The sequence below is a fragment of the Rhipicephalus microplus genome, chromosome 8 (assembly GCF_043290135.1).
Source record: "Rhipicephalus microplus isolate Deutch F79 chromosome 8, USDA_Rmic, whole genome shotgun sequence".
In the NCBI taxonomy this organism is placed as follows: domain Eukaryota; kingdom Metazoa; phylum Arthropoda; class Arachnida; order Ixodida; family Ixodidae; genus Rhipicephalus; species Rhipicephalus microplus.
Window position 1 is genome coordinate 55,682,823 of NC_134707.1, and position 26,746 is coordinate 55,709,568.

A 26,746-nucleotide genomic window follows, 5' to 3' on the forward strand; every position below is an offset into this window, starting at 1 on the left:
GAAGACAAAATAATAATCACAAGAAAATAAGAAATTATGTAAAATATCGCATATTCACACAAAACATACCCAGAAAAAGCATATAAACACATGTAAAACTCAAACACAAGTGAAACAATGCACCCCAGTTGTATACACTTCTCACTTGGGGTGCATGTGGCCCAAGAGGGTGTCTCCTTCAGTTCTCGACCTGTGTACCACATCCAAAGCCGATAAGCGCCGATTAGCCCAACTGTCCATAACTTTCGCCACGTATGTTTACCTGACGCGATATTTTCTATTTCGCACCTGCTGCGGCGCCGAGCAGGACCGTGTACCAGGTCGTACTGGCGGCACTTCTGGCCGAGTTCGGGGACATGTTCGCCGGCAGCGACATCCTCACGTCGCTCGTCCACGTCGTGTCCGGCCTGCGTCTCCTGCTGCCCCCAGAGGTCGTCGAACCTTACACGCGGATCCTGCCACAGGTCCACGAGTCTCACGCCGCGGGCACGCTCGCGCTCAGGGAGTTCGAAGGCCGTGCAAGAGTGTTGGACAGCTCGCGAGGTTTGCTCGAGGTGAGTTCATACACGGTGTTGTTTCAGGGTGTACGTTAGGCACACTGTGGCAGTGAACAAAGAAAACAAATACGAGGGAAGAAGGTTAAGATGTCCAGTCGATACCGCGTAAAAACCCACCCAATACAGTAAAAAAAACGACAAATAAATGTTATCGGTCTATAGAAATATATATAGTTGAAGTTATTGTGAGCTTAAGTTACTACGCATAAGAACTGAACGTAATGTTTACCTCGCTGCCATCAACAAAGTAATAATCGTCCTAGGCATGGTCTCCCCTGGACGAGCTCTTCGAGAAGAACGTGCGCGTCACCGCTCGCTTCGTCGTCTTCGCCCCGGCCGTGTACTCTGAGCTGCGGCTCGAGTGCGGCACGGATGCCCTGTTCCTCAACGCGCACCTTGTGGGCATCCATCTGGTTGACGGTCTCGTCCAGCGGCTCTGCCTGCGGGGCGAGAGCGAGGGCCAATCCGAAGTCGTGCCGGTGACTTCCCTGGCACGCCTTTGCATCGAGGACCCGGTACGGCTCACGGGTGTCCTGTACCCGCGGCTGGCGCTGGGCGTCGTCGGCCGGGCCCTCAAGAAGGGCGACTCGTGGTACCACGAGGCCTTCATGTGGGGGACGTGGAAGATGAGCGAGAGCCGGCTCTTCTACCAGCTCTTCTACGTGCGGGAGGTGTGCGCACACGCGTCACGCCTCAGTCCGGCTCAGCTCGAACAGGGCGCCCAGCTTATGATGGCGTGCGACGACTTCCGCAAGGCGTTCGGCTGTCGGTCTCTTGGTAGGCGACTGATGGCCATGCGCGGGACCTCGACGTGGCCATCACGCGTATAGAAACGGTCTTAGTTTACATGCCTCAACTGTTTTGTTGGTGTCATTGCGTAGCAAACGTTTTGTCCCTGTTGTAGACTGATTGAGCACGTGATACCCGTTTGCTTTGCTACTGATTCGAGAAAAGCCGCTATCGCAAGCAATGAGCCACGACTGATTTGTGTATCGACGATGCGAGGCTGGGTTTTATAAATGACTCGAGAGGAATTGGTGACTTCTATATTGATAACTAAATATTCGAAACAATGTCACCATTACATACACGCTTCAACAGTTGAGTACGTAGATTACACGGTAAAACGTTGAGACCAAGAATACCTACATGAAGGCATTTTGAAGTGATGACGGTGTTCAAGGGTCTCGAAGTGCCTTAGGCTGCCCATCTGTAATGAAGCACTGAATGTAATCAAATTGAACTTGACATGGCATATGCTGGAACAAAATGCGTTTTCTATATCAAAATGCTGCGCTGGGATGCCGTCACTAAGACGTTTGGCTAAGCGCAAACAACAACGTGAAACACTTTATACGCCACCGATATTATAAGTTAGTATTAGAAGCCTATAACCTTTAAATGCACGATACAGAACTTTGTGCGTGGCCGTGCATGTTTTGCGTGCAAGATGGATTTCATAGCAAATTCTTTATATCGTGAACCTGGCTGGCGTGGCTTCCAAGCTTAACAGTGGCCTGTAATGAAGAGCTCCTTGAAAATTTACAGAACAGTAACTACGGTGCAATCACTCAATTTCCCTGCGCCGTTGTTAACAAACTTGGAGATTTTTAAATTTTGAGATTTCGTTTATTTTCACCCTAATCGATACATAATAATATATACAGTTTGAACAAAGGTTGAATAGGACAGAGGAAACGTATCATACTTGGTGAGGATAGCAGGGTAAAATCTGCTATATGTGCAGCTTGAAAATCCCTGCCTTTCCGACACAATGGGAGCAACGTGCGGTACAAAGAGAGGTTTACTTAAGGCAAACTTTTCAACTCGCACTGCAAAAATCACTTCAAACACTGAAGAAACATTTTTATTGGAAAACTAGACGTTTATTGAAACCATACTTAAAATAGAATTTTCATGCATTCCACGTAGGGTATCACTTGTGAATTCGAATTTATTTAGTACAGTGTGTAGGCAAACTTTATTAGCTGTGACCCATAGTTTGTACAGGCCTTGGGGTGCACCAATTAGCAGTGTGTCTCGTTGAACGTGTGGAAGGATTTACAGTTCAGTTGGCAAATGTAGGTATATGACGGATTTTACGGATTAGTTCTGATCTGAATGTTGTTAAGAGACAGTATGAATAGAGAAATTTAATTTTTGAGATATTCAATCTTGTGAAAGAATCAGATGTATGCGCATTGTAGGAAATATTTGAGATGGCACGCATCGCGTTTTTTTGTGATATGATCGAGTTATGTAATGATTTTTTTTGTCCCAGATCCCCAAACTAAATGACAATAGTGTAAGTGGGGAGTAAATAGGGCATGATACATCACAAATTTTTACTGTTCTGGTAATATGCGTCGTCATTTTCTAAGAATTTCCACTGCTCTACAAGGTTAAGAATTCCCACTACTCTACTTGGCGCTGTTATCAGGACACTGCATTGGGCAGAAATCGACCGACTGTAGGCATGTGTCGGCGAACTCACTCGTGAGTCGACTTACTCGGGCTCACTTAGACTGGAATCAAGCCTTGAGTCAGAGTAAGTCCGGCCGAGTAAGTCTGTGGCGAGTTAGAGTCTGAGTGAGCTCGTTTGAAGAAACTTTTCTTGACGGTGAATCTGTGTTTGGCCCAAGAAAATTTTGTTGAGTCTGAGTGAGTCCAAAGCGCGAGATATATATCTTAAGTGAGTCTGAGTTTTATGCAGTAGCCAAGGGATGGCAGACAGGGCTTGTGCGCCCCCCTCCCTCAAATTTTCGCCCTGGCATACAGAGGAAAAAATGACCACTTCGAGGGGGTGCCCACTTCTGCTCCGCAAAAAATTTCTGCCTGCATCCTAGGTTGATTTCACTTAATTTGTGCCGATCGATGATTGTAAGAGATTAAAAATGATTTCTTTGAGTTTTTAATTAAAGAGTGTTTCATACCTGGGTCCACTAAGTCGTTACTTGCACACTTCCGTCACGAAAATACGTCCGTGAAATACAGACTGAAAGGAAAAAAATTAGAGAACTTTTTTTAGTTTTGAAAGCAATTTTCGTGCATTGTGGGTTGCTTTTGCTACGAGAAAAGATGTATTCCTTCTAGAATTTAGCTTAGCACTGTCACTACGTTGCCTGTTCCACAGTTTTGAAGACTGATCAGCATGTACTAACGAATAAGTGACTCCCTTTGTTAAGACCACCTTAAAAAATACATTTTGCAGTTTTGGTCTAAAAGGTATACTTATAATTTTTGCTTATAGGGTTCAGGTAAGTGTACCTTTTCGAATGTTGAAATTGCTCTAATTGTTAACAATAAACTAATAATATTCAAAGAAGTATCAAAATATGCATGTCCCACGAACATTCATAACTACAAAATGATCAACGCGACTCAAACGCCAATCAGCCGCAGCGTAGTGCATTGAACTTCCATGACCGCCACACCTCTAGCTAAAGTGCGTTATCATAAAACAATAATGACACGGATACTTATACAAAGAATGTTACTACAGTTCGTGTAACTGTAGGACGCCAAAAATTTCCCGAGAAGAAATAACTTCGAAGATCTGAACAGAATGCCCATATACTAAAGAATCATTGCCCCGCCGCGGTGGTCTAGTGGCTAAGGTACTCGGCTGCTGACCCGCAGGTCGCGGGTTCGATTCCCGGCTGCGGCGGCTGCATTTCCAATGGAGGCGGAAATGTTGTAGGCCCGTGTATTCAGATTTGGGTGCACGTTAAAGAACCCCAGGTGGTCAAAATTTCCGGAGCCCTCCACTACGGCGTCTCTCATAATTATTTGGTGGTTTTGGGACGTTAAACCCCACAAATGAATCAACTAAATAATCTTTAAAATGACTGAAATTCACCAGGGTTGTAGCTTACAACTTTTTTTTTGAAACTGCGAATTCTCTTGAGGAAGCTGAAGCTTTTTGTATTTTTTTGCTTGTTTTGCCTTTCGAGCTGACTCTGTTGAGTCCCCGACTTCTCTTGACGCTTCTGTTTCGTCCTATGACTTGCCATATTTTAGGGAATACTATAACGTTAAAAGAAAAACAGTCTAGCAGCTTGAAATGGCATACCAAAAGACCCAGGCAGCTGAGTGAAAGCACGCGAATTACAACAGAGTACCGCAGCCGTGTAGTGGCATTATTTAAATAGATTTTAGACATCAGGTCCCATAAGCTTTAAAGTACCAGCGTTGCGTAAAATGTATACGAAGAAACATTTATGACAATGTGGCAGGTATCTTAGAATTGAAAACTTTGTTTCGGTTTCGAATGCATCTAGGACGGTCGGGAAAATGTTCATCACTTTTCAATGGCTGAAGTTCACTTGTGTTAGTGATACGTCAATACCATTATTTTGTAGTGATTGCGCTTGTTCCTATCTATTCTTTTTTGTTGTCATTCGTCTGCATTTGCGCACACCAGGTTTTCATAATTATGAACCAGCTCACCCCGCTACAAGTTTTACTGAACTACCTAACTGTTTTCGTTAAATATACCTGAACAGAGGGCACGCTTAAAAACGGCAATCCCCAAAGACACATTTTTTTACATAAAATGCATTCTTTAGGTGTTGACCTATTTGCTTTAAATAAGATATTTGTGGTCGACCCCAGACACAGAGAAGTACTTAAGAAGAGCACGCACAAACAAACACGGTACAAGCTGAAATACAGGAGAAGTACTTCAGTTTTGTTCAAATTGCCCAGTGTTCTTGTTCCGCGATATGTTGTTTCTAGAGTGTGGCGAAGTAACACGTCCAAATCACCTCCACTTTTGAAATGGAAAGCATGTCTCTTTGTTTCCCACACAGACCGAATGCACACGGACGCTATAGCACAGTAAAAGTGTATTAAGAGTGGCTATACTTCGCTTTTAATGGTACTAAATCTTGCAGAGCAAAGCAGCACATTAACTCCGAAGAAAATGCCAGGCAAGCGGAAAAGGCACTCCTCGTTACCAACGGCCTAAAAAAGGCGGCTGCGAAGAGAGGGGTCAAAAAGATTTACTGATCGCAAATTCTGGTGTACTTTTATAGTTATCCTGTGAATATTTTCTGAATAGACTGTTTTCAGAACATGGCTCATAGGGGGCGAGCCGAAACAATATGTTTTTTTTAAAGTCATCTCGATAGGTATGCGTTCAGACTCATGCCTATAATATGTATGGACATCGGCCGAGTGAGGAGCCTGTATAAATGTAGAACCAAGTTGTTAAAAACAACATTGTATCGATTTCAGCAGTGCCGATAGAAAGAATGTGTGCGAAAAAAATCATACTTGAAAAAAAAAGAAATCAGTGTTTACTTTTTTTTTTCATTCTTCCAAGCAGAACGGTGCATTTAGTCTCTTCTTTTTGTCGGTGTGCTTTGCACTGTAGGTCAGCTGTACTTGGTGGACCGCAACAAAACGCTTGTAGTCGTACACAAAAGGTGAAAAAAGAAAAAAAAACCACACCTCCCTTGTCCACGCGACAGTGAATCGTCGGCTGACTGATCCTATTCCCTGTTAATGGTCCACCAGCAGTATATAAAGCTGAGACTGCTCTAACAGCGGCAGCAGACTACCGGACAGCAACGCCACTGAAACGACGACAGGATTTACCATGAAGCTTTTCGTAAGTGCACTTGCCACACGGCCACCTATAGACCTCCATGTGATATGTTGGGTAAAGTAGAAAACACTGTCATCGTAGATCCAGTAAGAATTTGGTGATGACATAAGTTTTAACGCGTGTGCTTAGTGTGTATTGTATTATGGTTCTTTTGTCTTATGAGGCTACTTGTATAGCATGCTCGCATCAGGGACAAGACCTTGTTAATTGGAGGAACGTGATGCATGCATTTCCCGTGCAGTGGGCGTAGTCAAGCCGAAGCAGATGAGGTTTTGTGAACTTGACTAAACGAAATGTTGGGGCAGGTGTAACAGATAAGTGGTCGCACCGATGCACCCATTCGAAGCAGGAGTGATTTCTTTCCTGTTTGCGGAGGTTGAAGTATTCTTCTGGTGTGCATTAACACTTCTATTTCGAATCAATTGCGCACGGCAGTTTATCGCCTTTCCTTCTTACCATTAATCGGCGTGTCAGGTGATGGTGATTAATTTGCACTGCAGCAAGCCATGTTTTTTTTTTTGTTTCGGTCAATGGCATCCCATAGGAGTCAACGCCTTAGGCAAATTTTCGTCAAAATCTGTGGGGACTGAATTAACGGCGTCTGAATGACATATATTGGCAGTGATATCGCAGGGTAGTTTACCTCTGAAACACCAGTTTATTAGTTCTGTACTATGTTATTGAGCTAGAACTAACCGGCGTTCATCAAAGTTGATGCTTCTTTGGACGTACCACGAATGAAGTAAAACAGGAATGACCATGCACATAATGGTCATGACTCTGTCATAACCAACAGCACATGCAGAGTTTGGCCACGGGCGACGGTATTTTGTCGTGACTTGGAATTATGACGGCTGTGGCTTAGCGGCTTTGAATTTTTCCACTGAGGTCGAGGGTTCGACAGCGATCAACTGTCACCTTAAACGCGAATGGGTAGAATTCGACATCGCTCGCCTACTGTGTTTCGTACTCATAGCTATGAACCTGAGCTGACAAAAGTAACGCGCTTGTCATCCTGTTGGCTCTTCCCAAGGAACGTGCGTGTGCCTGTGATATACCCAACGAAATCGTTCACTCACCGAGGCTAACTTCAAATTTAGCGGAACGACTATGGTGCTGTGGTACTGAGAAAATTCGCTGGATCGCGTTCGAGCTACGACAGCCGTATTTTACAGCATAGGCGAAATGCCATTGGCCCCTGTGACAAAGGGGCGACGTCTAATTGTCTCGAATGTGCTGTTGCCCGGCACTCCGTCGTAATCAACTTCCAACATAACAATACCGGGCGTAAAATTTTCGTTTGTCGAAACGAAAGGCAACCACCTTTCGTTCAAGCACTTTTTGTTCTTCTTCTACTATTCATCTCACGGCTCATACCCGATGCATGGGATTGACCGAGCAGTAGGCAAATTTTTCAGTATTTTATTTAGTAGGTCTATACTCATGTAAGATAAAATGAACTAATATAACGAATTTAAGTACAATTATTATGATGGTAAATTCAGCTAGATATTTCAGACTTACTCATGAATTCTCCCATGACAAGGAAAACATCCCTGCGACTGCAGCCCAGAGTAGAGGCGCAAAAAGAAAGAATAACTGGTTCTGATACTTCGAGACTTCGAAGAGGTGGTACAACGCATCTTTTCTTCAATGCTGTGAACACCTGGTGCTGGTTGAAACTTCCACTTGACTCTCTTCGCCTCTTGTTCTCAGCGCCCATCCACGCGTGATAGAGTGCTCGAGCTTCTTCTTTTTTTTTTTCAGAAGAATTCCAGACGCCCCACTCACCCTTACTTAGTTCCCCCAAGTGACTCGCGATTCCCGTTTAGAGGGGAGTTCAATTTTCTTGTTTCAAATAGCCGGGGAAAGTCGAGGCTTAAGCGGTTTCCTTCGATCTGAGCATCTCGGAAGAGGTGACGCGACGATAGACTCCGTTACGGGTCTCCCCTCCCACCTCTTCAGCCTCCTCTGCGCGCTCCCCCGGGACTCCCTTCTTCACCTTAAGATGTACCCGGCTGCCCGGTTTGCCTGGAACAAACACGAGCCGCCGAAGAAAAGAAACTTCCCAATACCCAAACCTCCTTGCGCGGCGAAGAGCGAAAGGATTATGGAGTGGTGGGCCGGAAGGCTGGGTCTTCACGTCTGGGCGTACAGTGCTTCGTTGAGCCGCGTGTGTTTATTCAGTTTAACGGCGAATGTTCCTCGCTGAGTGTTCCGGTGTTTGTTGATGAAGCATTCTCGTCGAAACAATGGAGCGCCCAGCTAAAAACTCTGTTAAAGGTGAGATTGTTTATCCAGCAAGGCTGGGGCGTAAATTTGTGTACGTGTCACACCATCTCTTCGGCTTGCTCGGTTGCTCGCGATCAGGTGACGTTTTCGTTTCAGGTCACCCTTTTGTTTTAAGTGAAATGATTTCATTCTGTGACGCACAAAGGTACGAAGGTTCTTATAATGATCGCACCGGAAAAGCTTCGTGAATTCGCGCCGTGATATGTATTAAAATTTGTTGTGCTTCAAATGCTACGTTTAGAAGAACAGAAAACGGTTTCTATATAGTTTCAAATCTACGGAAAAGGGAGTGCTTCCATCCACAGCTAGAGTTGTCATTTCCATTAGTTAAAAAAGCTTGGAACGAATCCGTCTACTGACCACAAGCTTCACGGCTGGGTGTTTGACAGGTATACGTGAACGAATATTTTCAAACAATGTTTTGAAATATACAGCGCTTATCATGAATCCTTTGAGGAAAATAACCTGACCCATTGAGTGCGTAAAAGAGAAGCTTCCGCCCTACACCGATCGTTGAAAGGTAATCGTTGATGTACGAGACCGTCGTGGAGGTGATGGCCTCAATAGTAGAGTACCTAGTACTCTGAATCGTTATCCACTTTTTCTAAACACCTGATCCTCGTAACCTAGCCTTGCGGGGCTATTCATTCACTGGTAGTATAGGTAATGTACGTGTCGGGACGGCCTTATGCTCTCCCATAGTTGAGTACCATTTTCTCCAAATCGTTAAACACTGTTTTGCAGAAAATAAACCTTTTCTCCACCTGCATTCATGAAGGACTGAAGGAGTCTTCAACTGTTTTGTTGTTCTCAAAGCTTGCAGGGAAAACATGCAGCACGAGAGATATTGCGCTCAGGAGCATTCTGTACGACCGTAATAACAAGTTATAAAAACGTCCCAGCTCAAAATTTTTACATGTTAGAAGAAATAAGTAACCGATTACAATTCCTTTACAATGTACTGGATTGCAGTGGTCAATTAGAGCTCTGCAAACATATTTGAGTAATTTACTGAAACGCAGTCGACAACATTTGCCGTTTCTTCGAAATTCAATTGCTGTAACACAATAACGCTATTTTTATCAAACGACAACTAATCACAGCCGCTTGCCTGTTAAGAAAAAAGGCTGGAGGCTTGCCTTGAAGGCTGAGAGGCTTACTGTGGCTTCTGCGATATATAGTTACATGTTGTTAAGATTCAAAAAAAGTGGTTTTTAAAAGTTGTCTTCGTTCATTTTTCGACGTTACCTCAAAAGAGCTCGGCTGCTGCTCTGAACGGTCTCTCGATGCACATGCTGTAGATAAGGGCGCTATCGTAACGTAGGAACTTCTTGCACATCAGCTCGTAGTTATGTACAACTCCTATGCGATAGTGTCAATGTACTGAATGAAGTGTCGCACTTCACTTCACTATTGCTGGCGGCGCTAAGGTAAGGCAAAGGAAAAAGAGGAAAACATAGGCTTTGCAGGGACCCACTGTCTGAAAAAAAAGGGAGGGTACCCACAGAGTGGTCGCACATTTTTCAGGACGAGAACTGTCCTAGTGGACTGGTTACAACTTGATTGAAAAAAGTAATTGATCTCCTGTAATCGATTACAATACAATCTAATTACACTGGCCTGAATGCTAGTACCTCGAAACCGTAATCAAACATAGAATATATCATATCATATAGAATTATATCACCTGCTTGCGTTGGCTCCTCTTTCCCCATGCGCGCCCCCTCCTCTCCCTCTCCTCTCTTATGCTCTCCTCTCTCGCCTTGCAACGCCGACGCAGGGAGCATTTGCGAACTTACGCTCGCTTCCCCTTCTCCTCTAGGCATTCTTTCTCGCGGCGTCACCCAAAGCCGACGCAGGCCGTGCGCCTGCTAGCGGCGAGTTTATTGATTGCAAAAAAAAAAAGTACTTCTCGCGCTGCATAACCGCGATGCTCCGCTTCAGCCCATGGTCCCCTTCCGCGAGATGGTGTAACTTTTAGGGCGAAGCTCCTTAAGGCGTGGGCTGTGCGTCCCCTGTATGTAGCCTCATTTCGTTTAGTTTTTGAATTGTGCACTAGATGGCGGTACCGTGCCCTGCATGTAGCCACCTCTCGTTTAGTTATTACAGTGTTCACTAGAAGCCGGTACTTGTAGCTGATGACGAAAAGATTCAAGATGTTATAAACTAGACGGACGTACTTGTAGTTGATGGTGAAAGATGCGAGATGTTATAAAATAGGAATGATGTCGCGTATGGCGCGTGTCATTGGTGGAAGGCAATCGTTCGATTTACTGCGGCGACGTACTCTAGGGGGAGCGTTGTAACAAAATAGAATGGGCAAAGTGCACGGAGGATTCATGGTTTACCAGGTTTACATCCGGAGCTTCGCCCACCCATCATCATTCACTTGGTGGATATGGCGGCATTTTTTATATTTAACACGTACCAACTAGCTTTGTTATGTTTCTCTAAACCCTACTACCTCTTTGTAATTACGACAGGTGTTCAGCGCCATCCTTCTCGCCATTGCTTTCGCTGTGTCTGACGCTGGCTATCACGGATACGGCGGACACGGAGGATATGGTGGCCACGGCCACGGTGGATACAGCCACGGCATCACCCACTTTTTCGACAACCAGCGTGCCCACTACGGACATGGCGGTTACGGCCACGGTGGACACGGAGGCTATGGTGGTCACGGCGGTTACGGCGGATACGGGGGCTATGGCTACTAGAAACAAGGCTACGGCCGATGTGTCTCCGACTGGAAGGTCTACATGTCTTTGTACAGTGTCTGCGTAAGAAAATAAACCGCATTTTGTTTTTTTGAAATTAAACTACGCAGTTGAGAGCGATTGATCGATGGCCTAATCTAGGTTTATACCACTGGCTGAAAGCGGTAACACGCACAAGCATGAACACACTCACATGCATACACGCATGCATACGCACGCAAGTGCATGATTAACAGTATGGTCCAGTGTTAATGATAACAAACACTTGAATGAGCACTCTTTATAGTGAAACCCCCTAAAGCCTCCTTTATATTACTAGCCTCCTATTCATGCCAAAGCCGCAACTGTTAGCCACTATTGCTCATATACAAATCAAAGACACTATGTTTCAGCTAAAGAGCAGAATCCTGACATGCCCTGCATGTGAGTGTCTCTTTTAACAGGGCCCATCTGTACATGAATATTGTTTCACCATTAAACAGGTTAGCATTCTGTGGCCCTATCCTCATTGTGGTATTAGAAATACCAGGACATCGCGGAATTTTCAATTGGCCGCACTTGAATCATTTAGCCCTCGTTGTGTCATCGCTTTATTTTATTACCCAGTCTACGCACACACGCTCTAATCTAATACAACGGGTATATGAGCACCTTTACACTGTGATGTGATCACTTCACTTACACGATTGTATTTCACAGGTATTTCTAGAGTTGTTTTTTCTTAACTTTCATGTTATAAGCCACTAGCGGTATATGTGCTAACACCACAGGATGATGTGTAAGCGCTATTTCTAATTTTTTTTTCAGCGTACACTTTTACTGTTATTTGTTTCACAAGCGTTTGGGGTAACATCGGTAGTGAGGTGTTAATTCGCGTAATTCCTATTAAGAACAACATACTACGACAAAAAAGTGAATTATTTCTTCGTGTGAGCTTCATCTCAAGCTGTGTATTTACGTTCTATGATTCTATAGGTCACTGTTAACGCGGGGGTATCAGTGAGACATTGGATAAAGTCCTGAAGCTGTAAATTTTGTCTTGAAAGCAGAATACCACTAAAGAAGTAGACTATGGCTTCTAACTTGAGAAGCAGGTACTGTAATTTTCAAAAAATATGCGGCTTATTTAAAAGTATATTCGCTGAAATGTAATGTTTTTCGAGACAAGATGTTCATACCCTTTTAAGTAGTTCTCATTTCCTATTTGCCCAATTATAAAGATAATGGGCTGAGGTATAGGTAGCTTATTTATTTATTATTCTTCATACCACGGAGTACAATACGCCGGGAGGTGCAGGATATATGTCAGAAGACACCAATATTTTCTTTCTTCGAGAACTAAGCACAATATCAAAATGCCGCTCCAAAATATTTTCTGAAGCGAATCGTGAAAGTGTATTCCCGTGACAAAGTACACTAATACACGATAAAATTAATTCTCTAGAAGAAAAAAAAAATGTGGAGCTTGGTGCAGTGGCTGCAGCGGTGTCCGGCAGCTCAGCCCAAGAGTCGCTGGTTTGATGCCTGCCGCGTCAGTCGTAATTCGATGGAGGTGAAAATTCCATACCAGTGTACGTCAGAAAGCACCGTATTGTCAAAATTTTTGCAGTCTTTCTCTACGGCGTGTTGTTCATATCGCGGTTGTGGCTCGTAAAACTGCAGAAAATGTTAGTTCTCAAAAGGAAGGCACTTGTGCCTCAATACAGAGCGGCCAATGACGAAGAAAAGTACATGACACTTTCCCTCTTTTTCACCGCTTCAGTTGCGCTACAACTGGAATCCGTCGAACTCAATCGGGGCCTTGACCATAATGCCACCCATACCATGCAGTCAGACACCATTGCGAGTTCGCAGCTTACTCTGGACTGCGAGAACCAACCCGCCCCCTGGGCATTCAGGCAAATGGACGGCTCGTTAACCCCGCAAGCGTGTGAAGAAGCAAAGACAAACGCGACTTTGAAACGTGTAAGCACGACAAACTGTTTTCCACCCGGGGAAGGACAGTCATCTCGAGCAATCACCGAAAAGACAGTGGGGAGCGCGAAATTGGCTTTTTACGCAGAAATGTGTGTCGGCAGTTGTTCCGGCTCTTGAATCATTTGTCTCTTTCCTGCTCTTTCAGGATCGCTGCTGCTGTGGCCGGTAACCCAGCTTCAGCTTCCATCTGGGCACGTGGGACAGGAATTCTTCGTGCTAGAAAAATGCAGCGAAAAGACAGAAAAATAAATGGTGGGCAGTTGAAGTTCTAGGAACGCGACGGAAATGTTCGCGGAGTGACCCTTGAAGATGGTTAGGCTGCATTTTGTATTGTGTATTTGCCACGCGACGACAAGAAACACGTGACCTGTCCCCACGGTGTGTTCTGGTATATAAGGCTCTTGCACTTGACAAGACTTGCACCGAGTCTCGCCGTCACCAAGACACGAAAGGATATCAACATGAAGGTCACCGTAAGTTGGAGTAGTCGTAAGATGGCAGCGGTCGTTGGAAATTTTCGGGCCACCTCTTAAGTCACAAATCAGGTGTCGATAGAAAACGTATTGCCATGTGACAGTTTATCCAGGCTACTTGAGTTTTTGTTTGACTGAACAATTGAGCGGTCAATATTAGTTGCTTGAAGTCATCTTGCATGTAGCTGATCCTCCGCATTTTGCCTTAGAAGTATATAAGGGTTGGTCAGTAGTCCTAAACCTTTCGAGGGAGTGAAATTAGATCGAAATTCCGGCACAAATTGAAGGGGCTCACGTGGAAACTATTGAGCAGCATGAATGTTTCAAGCCGCTTCTGTAAGTGTCGTTTTTAAGGTTAACAACAAAATAAGCACCCATCAAGATTATGCTCCTTGTCAAGATAGCATAAATTTAAGCCATCGCACATCTCATACCTACTATTTATTCCTTGTTCTCCCCAATCTCCAAATCGATAACATTTCATCACTAAAGCTACAGATAAGAAAATAGGACTCTATTCTTGTATACCACTTCCAAATGTTTCCTTATACCACGCGTGTGTAGTAAAGTTTGGTGTTAATAAATGTTACAAAACGCAGGTGTGTCTGCTTGTCGTCCTCGCTCTCGTGGCTACTGCCTCAGCCGGCTACGGCTTTGGCTACGGTGGATATGGAGGTTACGGCTTGGGCTATGGTGGCTACGGAGGTTACGGCTTGGGCTATGGTGGCTACGGACTTGGATTTGGCGTTGGCCGCACCTACTACTTCGACAACCAGAGGGCAGCGCCTTACTTCGGATACGGTGGATACGGGGGATATGGTGGCTTCGGCGGATACGGTCTCGGATTTAAGGGATTCTACGGCTAATGGATTCGGCGGCGAATGCTGGTGAGACCATCTTGCAGAGGTGTTTCCAGTTCTGCTTATATATAGCTTCCTTGCCTGCACGTTTTGGAAAGTTTGAGTAACACTTCAAAGTGTGCACTTCGCTCTCGAAAGTATATGCGACAGTGTAATAGGCGTTTATATTCCGATATATTCTATCTAAGTGATACGACCTTCGAGTTAGTGTTTGCGGCCCAATTTGAGGTCAAATCGACAGATCAATAAAAGTGTTTTATTTAGTGAATAAGAACTACTTACTTTTGCTTGATTGTATTACTGCGTGCTTCGTTTGCGGTGTCAGAATGTTAGGTTGAAGCCATTCTCTCTGCGAAATTGGCTGTATATGTTCATATGTTTTATGCGAGATGCGTAGCAGTGCGTATGGCTGTTGGACTTGCGCGTGCAGACCTCATATATCTACTTCAATACTTCACAAGTGAGGCAGCCTGCGTATCATTCAGTAATCTTAAGAAATGCAGCTTTAGGAATAACTGAATCCAGGGATAGTTTCGTCGAAACTAAAGTGCTTTGGGGAACAATAGAACGCAGCCTTCGTAAAGTATTCTTGATGGTAGGAACATCGATTTAAAATACGCAACGCCTGCATAACGTAAGTGAAGATAAAAGAAAAAGTACAGTAGTTTATCGGTTGCACACACGTGTACTCTGTCATTTTCCTGACGCTCAAAATGCGCGAGTATGTGCCAATAGCAATAGGCCCTTTAAAACATTTTGAATACCTACACGAAAACGTGTATTAACTAGAAAACATGAAGTATTTTATACCAGAATACAATGCAGAATAATGAGTGTTACAAGTAGCATAGCGGTGATAGCTCTGTCGCTGACTATTTTTACAAGGGCTCCTAATAGTATTGCGAGGACTAGTTCTGCATTTATAAAAGCACACCAAAGATATTGCAAAAAATGTCCAGTTAGTGGACATTAAAAACGCGTGTAAAACCAAACTACATTCTATTATGACACGAGAACAAGTGAGTGAAGACATTATCCCACAGATCGCACACGGCCGCGGCCGTTGCATTTATATAGATGCGAAATATTAGAGGCCCGTGTTCTGCGCTATGTCAGTGCACGTGAAACAATAGGAGATGGTTAAAATTTCCTGAAACTCCAGTGTGGCCTGCTTCATAGTAATATTGTGTCTTTGGTATATAGAATATCTGATTTTATAAATATAGATTGCATATTTTTTCTTCGGCAATACGCTGAGAAATATTTCAGTTTCAGTTTTATTGAGCATTTTCTTCACAGAGTTGCGAAAAAGAAAACGCAAGGATAAGTGCAAAAAGCTGCTATGTTAGCAGCTTGACGAGGCTCCTACCTCTTTTCACTTGCATGGCATTACAAAATCCGCATAGCACAAACATGAAGAAAACTATTTGACGTCGATTTTCAAAACTTCAAGAAATTAGGAAATAAAAAGAAAATGCATCAAAATTACATCAGTTTCAGGTTTACATAAAGTAAGCAAACCACAAAGAGAGAAAAACAACAAATAAAACAAGAAAACAGAGTACGGTCAATCATGAAACAATGCACACGTTGCTAAACGGCTACCAAAGTATTACAAAATGATTAGTATTACAAATGATTTGGCCCTTATTACTTCCTCTCTACAATGCAATACGTGTGATGGCGTTTCAAAAGTCAACAACGCACGATTGCATTTCAAAATAATACAAAAGTGCAGTTGCGGATATCCCTCGTTTTATTCCTCCTTGTTGTCCTGTGCACTTTGTGCCGTTTCCCAGGTTCTCCAATGGCAGTAATTATGTACTCCGACTATATGCCACGCAACAGCGCAGCGTAAGAATCATTCAGACATACGCACAACTACGTGGGAACGACCCCGTTCAAAAAAACCAAAACCATGTATTCTGTTATTCGCACTATGTTATTGCTATACGCACGCTGAGCCGAAAACTTTGGCACCTTTTGTTTTTATTTTGTTCTCCTTCAGAAAGTGGCCATGCCTGCCCTGCTTTGCGTGTCAGCCTTCTTTTTCAATCGGTGGCGTAATACCAACTTCTCGCGTGAGCAGCTTCTCGTGTGAAGGAGCTTTTCTTCACAGAACAGATGGTCACGAACAATCGGGCGAAGATTTCTCCCACAAGAACTTTCACGAAACGAGGCGGACCGCTCAACATGGGCCAGCTATTTCACGGCCGGAACCAATTGTCTCCGTTGCAAGCCACAAGAGTCAGTGTTTTCTTTTATTTCTCATTCTCCGATGCGGCGCCTTAAGAACATTCGTTCCTATCGAACGCGCATTTGTGTGAGCCCATCGGTGCACGCGAAACGAATGGACCTAGGAAGAAACAGTCAGCAATGCGTCGTAACGGGCCGAAGTGGCCTTGAAGCAATCTCACTCGAAGCGGCTGGCATTCTGAAAAGCCCGTAGACCTAGGAAAAAAAAGGGGAAAACAGAATTCATAACGCGTGAAATACTGGAACGAAGAAATGGCCAACTGGAATTTGGTGGCAAAATACAAAAGCAATATGACAGAAACAGACGAGGTGCATACGTTCGTGGCGTACGCTGTGCGTGCCACAACACCACGACGGTGCCTATGGAGTTCCTTACCCTCAGCGTTACTCAATGCATCTGACCCCATTCGACGTAGGCAGCAGTGGTCCCCTAAGGCATGCCGGCTGGAACGTGAGAGAAAATGAGAGAGAAAGAGTGGAGGTTAATCCACCCGCTTTCCTCTTGACCAACCATCTCGCTCTCTTCCATTCTTGCCGCCCCAGAGCTTCCAAGGCGGACCACTTTCGGTGCTCGGCCGACCGAGACGTCAGAATTCCGCTTTCAGGTGTACACTTTGTTATTCCGTCGACCGCTGGGTCAGTACAACACTGGAGTAGAATAACGGCCTCGAAAAACGCCGCGTCACCCTTACTCTTTTCGGACAATTCGGAGGTTCCGTACTGGGCGGCACCGTTGGTCGCGAAAGTGCTGAGGCGAAGGCGTTTCCCGGAAAGGCGGTCGTACTCGGTGCCTCCCCGCTCCGCTGCTACTATTGCTACATTTAGGCGAAGTGCGCGTGTGGGTACGCGTTTTGTGTGGTGTGTCCATGAGTTACTTACGTAATAAACGTCGTTGAGGAAGATTGGCCGGCTGGATTGGGCGCGAAAGCGATGGTTCCGAAAGCAGAGTGGACGCTTGTAAAGCTGCGACAGGGTTGGGGGATTCCGGAAGCCTGGCTGCGGGCAGGAGTTTCTCGCGTAATTCAGTGTACATTTTCTCACCTGCCATCCAACTACTTAAATTTTGCAATCTTTTTTTTTTCTTTGGAATGTGCGTGCAGTTTGATGCCTTCGGTGGCGCAGGTGATTGTACTGTTATAGTGAGTCCCGCCATGATGGCCTGGTTGTTATGGCGCTAGAATACAGACCCAAAGGTCGCGCGGTAGAATTTCGGCCGCGGCGGCTGCATTTTATATGGAGGCGGAAATGTTGTAGGCCCGTGTGCTCTCGTTTGGGTGCACGTTAGAGAATCCCAGGTGGTCGAAATTTCCGGCGTTCTCCACCGCGGCGTCTCTCATATCGACATCGTGGTTTCGGGAGGCTAAACCCACATATTAAAAAAAATAAATTCCGCTAAACATCCTTTGGGCATTACAGAACAGAATGTTTTATATCAATCGTCACGATAGACGATGACGTAAGAAAACACGCAAAATGCAGGAACACTTCCTAACTACCAACCGTGGTTTTTTTTCGACAAAAGGGATTTTCTTATAGGGTCACTCGTCACCAATGACAGGAGAAGAAGTCACTCAAATAAAAACAGCCTCTAAAAACAAACACAAGTGCATATCTTCTAACCATAGCCAGGCTTACAAATATATAGACTCAAGGCGGCGAATTGGCGTAGCATGTCAGTGATATCATGTTCAAAGCACAAAATCGTGTTCCGGTATAAACAAGCTTAGTACAGTGTGCCTTGTTTTGGAGTTATTGTTCTTTGAAAGAAATGTTTCTTCATTGCATGCGTAATCGTCAGTGGACTCGTAGCCCATTCACCACTTTTTCAAAATCTTTTGACATTCTTGGACAGCTGTCAAATCGTTGCAGAAGAAGTTCATTTACTTTAAATGTATGTCATAAGTCATTCCGGAGGAGTTGTTCACGTTGAATATCTGCTATCTTTATTTTGCAGAAAGAACCGAATACCCACGCGTGACGGACGACCATTGACCAGCGAGCTTTGTGTTATGTGTGACTATTTCCAATAAATGTGCCTCAGCAGCCAAAAAGAGTTTCTTCGCAGTTTACTCGGAACAGCTCTGTACTTACAATGCCGTACCCATGAAATCTCAACAGCTGCAGACTTGGGCGGAGGCAAAACGTAGTTACCAAACGGTGTTTAGTAACTGCATGTTGTAACCGCGCAAGAATACTGGGCTGGCATGCTGGAGACCTGGGTTGGAATCACCTGGCACCGTACCATTCTGCTCGCCATGATCACGTGTACAAGGTCAGCGTACCTCATCACAACATTTAGCATGTTCACAATTATTTCTTCCTAAGGCCTCAATAGATTAGAATATCCTACCTGCATCACCGACCCCACTATATTTAAGAATGCACGAATAAACTCATAATCGTGAACTGTACTAACCGGCGTAAGTGTTATTGGCTGTTTAATGTATTCTTTGCGGTTTAAGTTGAGTTGTTTTTTAATAAAGTGTACTCCTTGAAAGTAAAACTTTATCATTATATTTTTTATGTTAAACGTCTTTACGTAATCCTGTATTTATTTTGTTGTTCAACTATATTTCCACCCCTCCCCTCTATAATGTACAAATGTATCCTGAGGGTTTCACAAATAAATAAATACTGGTTGCGGACACCGGCACCGTAGGTGGCAGCGTGGGCGGGCATAGCGCGCAGCGACCCCTGTTGTAATCTCGTAGCAGCTTTCGCTGTGAAACGACTGCTGTTAATCGATGCCATATTCAGCTTGATCGTCCGTGAACGCGGTGACAGATACCTATCCGGTATTCCTTGAATGTGAAGGTTCAAAGCGGCGCACTTTTTGGGCCCTAAAGTTAACGCTTTCACTTTCGTCACGTCGTTCCGCAAAGAATACTCCTGGGTCTCAGTCGGTGTTGCTAGAGTTAAAGAGTATGGCGCTCGTCACGGTTATTGACGTTTACATTATCCCATTCCTAAATATGCGCATATGTGTAAGAATAAATTTGTGAGCATTCTTTGCTCTGTACACTCTACAAATAGGTAGACTCAACATTTTTTGTATGCTCTAAATTATAAAGCAACACAGATTGTACTAGAGCATTGCATGAGGATTATAGGAGATGATAAAAGGAAGGGCAAGGAGGGTGGCCATTGCTCAGACCGGCTGGCTACGCTGTGCATGAGTATCTCGCTGTTAACAGGCGCCTGCTATGGCAGTCTAGCAGTAATGACGGTAGACTGCTGACCGAAAATCGTGGGACTACGTTTCGACCATGGCGACCGCATTTAAGTGGAGGCAATGTGCTAGAGGCCCAAGTACTAGCTTGAGGTGCGCCAGAAAATCGAAATTTCCGAGCCCCCTCACTGGTAAGTTTCTGGCAATCATATCGAAGATTTCAGACGTAAAGCACCACTCACCAGTGTTAATATTATTGTTATCAACGTCCAAAGACAGAACCACAGATTTATGTTCCTAAAGAGGCCTTACGCTTGGATAATTTTTTAGGCAGCATATAAGCTTATAATACCAGATTTATTACATCGCAGGTGGTTTTCGCGCTCACAGTTGGCAAGAGAAAGTTTTCTCCTTTAGAGCCCCATTTTCAGCAGCACGTGATGTACCCGACTTTTACCTTCAGCCTGCATACGAACCATTTGTGGCCCGTACCCTGAAAGTGCCTTTTCTTGTGGAGGCCACCGTCAATCTTCAGCGTGGTTTGTGGCCACGGCGAAAGCGATCCATCACGGATGCTGCGCAAGATATCATCGCCGGTCCCGCCACCTGCGACCAGGTCCAGCATCGCTTTCGCAAGGGGAAGGCACCGTCAAACCCCCTTGAGACCGCACGACCAAATCTCGTTCCTTCCCTCCATAGTGCCGCACGTACGAGGCCACACCACAACCGGTTCCAATTCTCTCACAACCGAAACAAATTCAATAAAAACAACAATTCAGGACTCGCGTCAATGTTTCTGCTTTCGATTTCGTTTTGCCATTTCACCTTGAAAACATCCGCACAATGTCAGTAGTACAATAGGCATGGCCCCATGCATTGTCGGAAGGACCGCACTTTCAAATCGCGCGGACCGACGCTCAAGTCGCAACAATGAACCGCACCCACGGCACAATCAGTCGTTGTACCGTATGCCCAGTTTTCGCTGCTTGATCGTGACGGCATGCGAAAGGGCCGTGTTTTGTTTTTCTGTTTTCATCTGTGTACGTGTGCCTCAATTTCTTTTCTATCTCTAGTTATCAATCCTTTCAGCTTCCTGTTCAGAACCAGTCTGCGAACTATAAGTTAAAGAAAGAAAGAAAGAAAGTGAAAAGAAAGAGAAAAAGAAAACAAAAAAGAAAAGAAAGAAAGAAACGAACAAATGAGACAAGGGTCTAGCCACTAAACCACAAATGAGAGATCGAACGGATACCTGTACCATAAATGTCTTTTCACGTCCTAGGTATACTTCCACTGATAGCACACCGATAATGATAAAACCATCCTTCTTTGTGCTCAAACAGAGCAAACCTTTTAGCATTAGGTTATTACAAAAGCCTCTATTCATTAGGATATATTAGTATTTAATAAAAAGAAAGCCCGTCTTTTAGAGGTGATAGGTGAGTCTGGCCCCTACTTTTGTTATGGTAAAGTTTGAACGAAATGGCATAAATTTGAAACAAGGAAGCAACTGATTGAATTATCACGTACTTCGTAGAAAACCTTCAAAAATGGGTAAATCTGTTATCTCACTCTGTCACTTCTTTGGTACACTTTTTTTGTACACCCGTGAGCAAAGGTACGCGGATCACGGGGACTACGAAATAGCCATAGGGATGGCGATTTCGCTGTCTGCGAAATTGCTATCCGCGCCGACAAGGTCAAGCTGCCTGCTGTCGAGAGGATTAATCGGGCGAATGCGCGACCAGAACTCGACAGCACACAGCGCCACCGCTTGTCAGTGTAGATGGTAGTTTTGGCATTCGCTACCGTGTTTCGCGTATACTTTGACTCACGGACGTTCTGGTGTGTCTTCGCAAGTGTACGCCAGGGCCATAGTAAAAAATGGGGCTTGGCCCCCCTTCCTAACCCCCTGTCCCAAATTTAGGATGTTGGGTATACATGAAAAGTTTAACAATGAGAGGAACAACCGTATAAATCCTTCATAGCCCATCCTCTAGTCGTGGTGCAGGCTGAAATGCAGGCGTACGTGTAAACGAAATCATGCACATATGGTGTTTTCGTAACTAGTTTATTTTCGAATTTGAGTTGATGTTTCAAGATCACTACGAAAAAGGACCATTGATGACCTCAGATTGTATTATTGTCATATGACTAACCCAACGTGTGCTGACGACGCTCTAATTGTTTTGAGACCTTTATGAGATCACATTTGAGGTTTGGCTGAACCATGGCTAACATGTCCAAGGGGTGAGCTGGAAATGTTGGTGTGGTGAACAATTGATTCTTGTTTGCCGCCATCTTGCGCAAAGTAGATGAAGTGATGTACGCAGATGACGTCACGATAAAAAAATTAAACCGCTCGTGGCTATTGTGGGCCTCATCTGAGGTCTGAAGTTTGTGCCACAGAACCTCGCGAATAAGACTACATGGTTTTTCAGCTACGTTTTTCTTGCTATGTCTAAAACTAAGCGTATGTATACGTGTTAAATGCTGCATGCAGTAAAATTTTCATGGATCTAACATGACGGCGTTAGAATATGAAGTAGTCAATGTCTCTAATGCCATAAAGCCACAAGCCAGAATAGTGCCGAGAAGCTGGCAGAAATTTAGGAAAACGTGTAAACGGAATTGCGCATTCGTGCTTCTTTCAGAATATGGATTGATAGTTCAATATCGCTACGCAAAGGGACATTTGATGAGTTTTTATATTTGTACACCAGCAATGATGTTTACTTTGGCATTCTAGTAACGTCAACAGCGTTATTATTGAAAGCCTTTCTCGCACTTGATTTCTTCGGTTTAACGGCTTGTTTTCAAATGCGACTATCTAGCGTTAAACTTATGGAACCCGGTAAGACTGAAACTGTTCTGAACTTTGAGCACCACTGGTGTCTACGTGCTTCCTGATGACGTTTTCGTTTTTAGTAACATGCTAGAACACACACGAGCTCGAGCTACAAACAGGAGTACTACTTAGTTGGAAACAAGAAACATCGGAAAGAGAGTTTGTGGTAGGTTATTGCATATATTTTGAGAAAGGTGTTATTAAGAACAAGTTGGTACATGTTACTTCGATAGAAACATTCTGGAGTGGACCGGTAGGAAAGCACATGATAGAACACATGGAACTCACACAACCACTCAAACTTTAAATTCAACATTAAAAAAAATGTCGGTGGACTACCAATTCAGTCAATGACAAAGTGAACTAAATTTATAATGTCGCTTCTAAAGGATATACTAGTGTGGTTGTGGTGGTTGCAAAAATAGCGCAAAAAAACTAGAGCATCAAAGTAGAACAACATCTGTAAAAGCGGCCCGAGAACCACGTTCTCGTTTACTTTGCACGAAGCCTTATGCGCGCCGCTTTGATGCAAGTGCCACGGACATTTCGCTATTGTGCGGAAGTTGGGAAACTGGGACAGAAATTGCCGCTGCAAAATTACGCAGGAAAAACACGCTCGTGTCCGCGTGGCACTTGACCGAATGGGCGGAGCCATCTAAACACACAAATAAAGCGTACGGCTCTATACCACCTAAGTGCGCGTTTAGCCATTGCTGTTTTACAGATAATACGGCACGAAAGTCGTGACTTAAGCTTGCGCAGCAGACCCGCAGGTCGCGGGATCAAATCCCGGTGGCAGCGGCTGCATTTCCGATGGAGGCAGGAATGTTGTAGGCCCGTGTGCTCAGATTTTGGTGCACGTTAAGGAACCCCAGGTGGTCGAAATTTCCGGGGCCCTCCACTATGGCGTCTCTCATAATCATATGGTGATTTTGGGACGTTTAACCCAATCAATCAATCATTCGATCAGCTTGCGCAGCAGGCAAATACCACTACCACTTACATTCGAAAGCTACGGTAGAACTAGACTATAAAATATTGAATACCGACGCTTTACAATTCATTAAAAATCCACATTCATTTCGTTGCCCTTTTCAGTGTGTTAAAGCCAGATGAGCGGGAATGCTTGACGAAGACATGACCTTTTGACGCAAATCTGTATTATTTCACCTCGTGTGCATCATGCTAAGAAATTGCTCTGGTGTTATTTGTATATAGCGACTTATATATTTTCTTTGCATTATGCTGTTTGTTTTTGTTTATAATGCACTTGCGTGAAATCCGCTGTATGTGAGGTCCTCTGTAGGCCTTCAGGTTCTGTCAGTTTGTCTGCACAGCTTTTTGCCGGGTTAACCTCCAACAAGTGTGTTGGAAATAATATGTATCCTGGTTTTGATTGTGAAAGAAACGAACACGTAATAACAACACGAGTCACGCTAAGGCAATCGTCATATTACGTGTATACTATCTCTTACATGACGAGTTCATGAGGTTTTTGTCCAGAAAAAAAAAATTTAGTGTTCTGCACTTCAGCGCAAGCCATGCTAAGTCCCAGCAGAGCTATAGCGAGTATTGGCTTCTTGAAAAACTTTTATTGTTGCTGCAATGAGAGTAAGCTTGAGGAGGCCCAGAAGGGGCCACCGCTCACAATCATGTGTGCTCCTCATTACCGGAGCCCATTGGCGACCACCTCAACTCGGCCTTCGTCGACCAGGGTCTTTTGGCTCACCATGTCAGAGCAGCCGACCAGGGCCGCCTCCCAGTCCTCCCAGGTGGGGTTGGGTTTTGAGGCAAGGTTCTCGGTTGTTTGGCATGCCGACATTATGTGAAAAACTATGTGGGCATGCCAAACAACAATTGTGTGGAAAATGTGCGAAAACGTCTGCGCACAGTGTGGACATTTTCTTGTACACGTAGTATCAAAGTGCTTTAGTAATGCCGGGTATGCACAGCAGTGCATTGATGTAAAGGCAGAGGAATGTGTGCTCTTCCGCCGTTGTAAGGCCCTCACAGGGCTTACGACAAACTGCACGGCCGAATTGGTAGAATTGAATAATCTCTCGAAAAGTGAAAGCTGGATCAGGTTCGGGATCGATTTCGGAAGGATCGAAAGGCGTTGCCCGGAGAGTGAGCACGCTGGCGGTGTCGTCAGCCATTTCGTTGCCTTCGATGCCTATGTGAGCTGGAGCCCATATTATCTTACAGAACGTGGGGGCCCCGACGCAATTGTTATTTTGAAGAATGCGATACGCGAGGTGAGGAATGCACCCCTGTTCAATGTTTCTGCAAGAGCCTCTGCAGTCGGTGATCATGACGCGTGAGGCCAGCGCGATGGCGACTTCTTCCGCATGTGGTATGCTTTGAACTCCGAATATTATTGCATTCACCACGATGTTTTGGTGGACGACTGCTACCGTAGATCATCCCCCGTGATAAGGTCTGGAGGCGTCCACGTAAAAAAAATCCATTTTTGTTCCCATAGTGGCGGGCCAGTGCCTCCGCCCGTGCAAGGCGCCTGCCACAGTGATCGTGACGTGTCATGTTGGCGGAAAGAGGGCGCATGTGTCGGGCGTATCTCCAGACTTCGGGAATGCGTACGCACTCTTCGTCAATGTTGGGTGGTGGATGTGTAGCCGGGCTAATGGGCGGCATGCCGACGTCGTCTGTGAAAGTCTGGTGTACTGATTGCTGAAGTGTGCCTCCCGAAGTTCAGCGGAAGTATTTACAGTTATCAGGCCCATCCTGACTTGACTTGGCTTTCAGATTGCTGGAGTACACATGACTGTAGCGCAAAATTAGTTTGTGAGGAGGAGGGGAGCAGAAAATAAGAAAGTGAAGCGCTGCACTAACAATTAATTAATGACAGTCTGATGGATGGATGGATGGATGGATGGATGGATGGATGGATGGATGGATGGATGGATGGATGGATGGATGGATGGATGGATGGATGGATGGATGGATGGACGGATGGATGGATGGATGGATGGACGGATGGATGGATGGATGGATGGATGGACGGACGGACGGACGGACGGACGTATGTATGGATGGACGGATCGATGGACAGACGGACAGATGGATGGATGGGTGGACGTTGGGGCCGGTGGACGATGGTTGGATTGACGGAAAAATGGAGAGATGGGTGGGTGGGTGGATGGATGGATGGATGGATGTATGGACGGATGGATGGACGGACGGATGGACGGGTGGATGGATGGATGAATGGATGAATGGACTACTGCACGGGCGTCTGTCCATTCATTCAACGGGAGATCTCGGGAGATGTGGTGAAGGACTGCAGCACTGCTGCAGTGCGATATATATCGTTTACAAATTACACAAAGAAAAACACATGTGGGGAACGCTACAAGAGCAATTAGTAAGAACACTACTCTTTTCTGATCCGAAAGGTGGAAAAAAAAAGAAACACAGTTTGAAAGCGACAATCAGGAATGTGCACATGTGAGATATTCCGCGTAATAATAATAATATACAATATATGTTACACAGCATATAAAGACGCAAAAATAGTGAAGATGCCGTTCAAGTGATGTATCATAAGGAATTCAATCATGTGGTAATTTAAGAAAACAAAAGTGAGGGAGAACATTCTGGTGATGAAACAGGAATGGATATTGAATTATCTCACAAAAATACTCATTAGGCGTAAAACTGTGATTAATTTAATGAAAATATCCATTCGACATTTGTTTTGCTGACATGTGCATCAAGGCCATTAGCGTGTCATTTACCATTGACATTGCGAACGTGCACTTCTTTCATTTCTTCCTGAAGTAACAGCCCGTGAACTAACGTCGAAGTCAGGGACCCAGCTCTCACTTCGACTGCTTTTCTGCCTATAGCGCTCGGAGTTGAGAAACCGCAGTGCCGTTTCACAACTAACTGCTCAAAGCAGAGTCGGTTCGTTAGCGCGATGTGCTTCGTTGACGACTCGTGCCCGGATGTCTCGTTAGCGTTGTTAGCGT

The 26,746-nt window shown here is 44.7% G+C and overlaps 2 protein-coding genes and 1 long non-coding RNA gene across 3 annotated transcripts in view; 2 read left to right on the top strand and 1 right to left on the bottom strand.

Annotated features, from left to right (window-relative positions):
* LOC142769052 (uncharacterized) overlaps window positions 1–26,746 on the bottom strand; it is a 50,929-nt gene that overhangs the window by 628 nt on the left and 23,555 nt on the right. Inside the window, exons 2-3 of the long non-coding RNA XR_012885626.1 lie at window positions 3,491–3,552; window positions 1,707–1,767 (exon numbers count right to left, since the gene is read on the bottom strand). This is a non-coding gene — a long non-coding RNA (uncharacterized LOC142769052). The remainder of the gene's footprint in view (window positions 1–1,706; window positions 1,768–3,490; window positions 3,553–26,746) is intronic.
* LOC142769051 (uncharacterized) lies at window positions 311–1,388 on the top strand. Its single transcript, XM_075871880.1, has 2 exons — window positions 311–554; window positions 821–1,388. Exons 1-2 carry the CDS (start codon window positions 357–359, stop codon window positions 1,385–1,387), a joined length of 765 nt encoding a protein of 254 aa, XP_075727995.1. The 5' UTR covers window positions 311–356; the 3' UTR covers window position 1,388.
* Window positions 5,856–18,794, top strand: LOC119165843 (uncharacterized). Its single transcript, XM_075871882.1, has 4 exons — window positions 5,856–6,171; window positions 10,944–11,115; window positions 14,270–14,514; window positions 18,698–18,794. The coding sequence occupies exons 1-3, from the start codon at window positions 6,160–6,162 to the stop codon at window positions 14,491–14,493; spliced, it is 408 nt and encodes a 135-aa protein (XP_075727997.1). The 5' UTR covers window positions 5,856–6,159; the 3' UTR covers window positions 14,494–14,514; window positions 18,698–18,794.

What these genes read in the sequence shown, in the direction of transcription:
- LOC142769051 (XM_075871880.1), top strand. Translation starts at nt 357, where the DNA reads ATGTTCGCCGGCAGCGACATCCTCACGTCGCTCGTCCACGTCGTGTCC. An exon ending in GCTCGCGAGGTTTGCTCGAG is followed by an intron (nt 555 to 820) that starts GTGAGTTCATAC and finishes TAATCGTCCTAG; the next exon opens with GCATGGTCTCCCCTGGACGA.
- LOC119165843 (XM_075871882.1), top strand. An exon ending in ACATGGCGGTTACGGCCACG is followed by an intron (nt 11,116 to 14,269) that starts GTGGACACGGAG and finishes CTACTGCCTCAG; the next exon opens with CCGGCTACGGCTTTGGCTAC.